Source organism: Salvelinus fontinalis, chromosome 21 (genome assembly GCF_029448725.1).
Source record: "Salvelinus fontinalis isolate EN_2023a chromosome 21, ASM2944872v1, whole genome shotgun sequence".
In the NCBI taxonomy this organism is placed as follows: domain Eukaryota; kingdom Metazoa; phylum Chordata; class Actinopteri; order Salmoniformes; family Salmonidae; genus Salvelinus; species Salvelinus fontinalis.
The window spans coordinates 4,927,885-4,930,384 of record NC_074685.1 but is presented as its reverse complement, the minus strand read 5'-3'; the positions used below and the strand labels follow the sequence as shown (position 1 = coordinate 4,930,384).

General features: G+C 44.8%; 1 protein-coding gene across 3 annotated transcripts in view; it reads left to right on the top strand.

Annotated features, from left to right (window-relative positions):
• The window catches only part of LOC129818065 (NACHT, LRR and PYD domains-containing protein 12-like), a 41,287-nt gene that overhangs the window by 37,224 nt on the left and 1,563 nt on the right, over window positions 1-2,500 (top strand). For all 3 annotated transcript variants that reach the window (XM_055873609.1, XM_055873608.1, XM_055873610.1), the window contains one exon: window positions 406-2,500. This exon is cut by the window's right edge and continues 1,563 nt beyond it. In XM_055873609.1, coding sequence (XP_055729584.1) covers window positions 406-932 — 527 coding nt within the window. In that variant the 3' untranslated portion in view covers window positions 933-2,500. The remainder of the gene's footprint in view (window positions 1-405) is intronic.

The following is a 2,500-nucleotide window of genomic DNA, read 5'->3' as shown; positions in this document are numbered from 1 at the left end:
AGAATAAGTCTTAATTCAAGTTAAGTCAAAGTCAAAGAACACAATCATTACTTACTTGGTCATATTAAATATCAGCTGTAGTTCTTCAGAAGCAGAAATCAAGGACACCAATGTTTACAAAGAGTTGATTTGACAATGTGTATGTGTGTGTGTGTGTGTGTGTGTGTGTGTGTGTGTGTGTGTGTGTGTGTGTGTGTGTGTGTGTGTGTGTGTAATTCATGGGAATAAGTGTGTTTTATATTACCATACAGTTTAACATATGATCATTCAAGAAGTCTCAAGTTACCTTCACTTCTCCTTTTGATACCTAGAAACATCTACATTAAATGAATTAGTGAAAAGTGAGTTAACATTCTAATGTGAATGATGATGATTTCTAATATTGTGTCTGGTTTCATCCATCAGATGTCTGTGATCTCACACTGGACCTAAACACAGTAGACAGACACCTCTCTCTGTCTGAGGAGAACAGAAAGGTGACATGTAGGAGAGAGGAGCAGCCGTATCCTGATCACCCAGAGAGATTTGAGGACAGTGGACAGGTGCTGTGTAGAGAGGGTCTGACTGGGCGCTGTTACTGGGAGGTAGAGTGGAGTGGGGGGGCTGGTATAGGAGTGACATATAATGGAATCAGCAGGAGAGGAGGGGGTGATGACTGTTATCTTGGATCCAATGACAAGTCCTGGAGTCTGTTCTGCTCTGACAACAGTTGCATTGCCTGGCACAATAATAAATCCACTATCATAGCCGTCCCCTCCTCCAGCTCCCACAGAGTAGGAGTGTATCTGGACGGGCAAGCCGGCACTCTGTCCTTCTATAGAGCCTCCTCTGACACACTGACCCAGCTGATCACATTCACCTCCACATTCACTGAGCCCCTCTATCCAGGGATTCATCTTTGGGGTTCTGGCAACTCAGTGTCCCTCTGTTAGTGATACACACACTGGACACACACACACACTGGACACACACACACACACACACACACACTGGACTGACAGACACACACACACACACACTGGACACACACACACACACACACACACACTGGACAAACACACACGCACTGGACACACACACACGCACACTGGACAAACACACACACTGGACACACACACACACACACTGGACACACACACACACACTGGACAAACACACACGCACTGGACACACACACACACGACACACACACTGGACAAACACACTCACACACTGGACAAACACACACACACTGGACAAACACACTGGACAAACACACTGGACAAACACACTGGACAAACACACACACACTGGACACACACACACACACACACTGGCAAACTCACACTGGACAAACAAAAACGCACACACACACCCACTGGACACACACACACACACACACTGGACAAACACACACACACACTGGACAAACACACACACACTGGACAAACACACACACATTGGACAAACACACACTGTCACGTAGAGTAGGCCAGAAGGCTAAACTGGATAACCTAACCTCTATCAAAATAAAAAGATGGCGGAGCCGCAAAAGTTCTTCTGTGCAAAGGTGTTTATTTACAAGTGATTCCGGAACAAAAAACAACAGTACTGCCATCAACGTCTACCTTATGGGACAGCTTAAAAACAATGCTGCCCCATCCACAGCTCGATCCAAAATGCCTCTACAATGCCTCTCACAATGCCTCTCACAATGCCTCTCACAATGCCTCTCACAATGCCTCTCACAATGCCTCTCACAATGCCTCTCACAATGCCTCTCACAATGCCTCTCACAATGCCTCTCACAATGCCTCTCACAATGCCTCTCACAATGCCTCTCACAATGCCTCTCACAATGCCTCCCAATGAACTGAAAGAGAGGCTCCTTTTGTAGGGCTAGCCCCTCCCCTCAGAACAATTAACCCTAATTAATGAAGCAATTAACAATACAAACCTACATTTTCCATTAACTAAACATACTAAAGGATATACATTGCAACACGGTTTTAAACAATATTACAACATAACATTTACAACATTACATCACTACTGACAATATCTTTCAATATGCCCATATGCATTAATGAGCCATTTGGAACAGGCACTATAAAGCCAGCCCAATTCCCTTAGCTCGGGTCCTTTTCCAGCATACCCGGAAGCTACAGAGATGGAGAGAGAGAGGAACAGAACAAACAAACAATGCGCTCATCCACAACATTGATAAGTATAATAAATATTGCATATCTTAAATATGAACACTGAGAAGTGTGAAATGTATGTACTAAGACAGAAGTTAATTTGTGTGTCGACCCACATTGTTAACTTATCTTATAATGGCACAGGGAGGAGTGATGAACGCGTGTGTGCGTTGAATAACCAAATGCTGCCCACGGCCAGTGACGGACTTCTACGTCACACACACACACACACACACACACACACACACACACACACACACACACACACACACACACACACACACACACACACACACACACACACACACGCTGGACACACA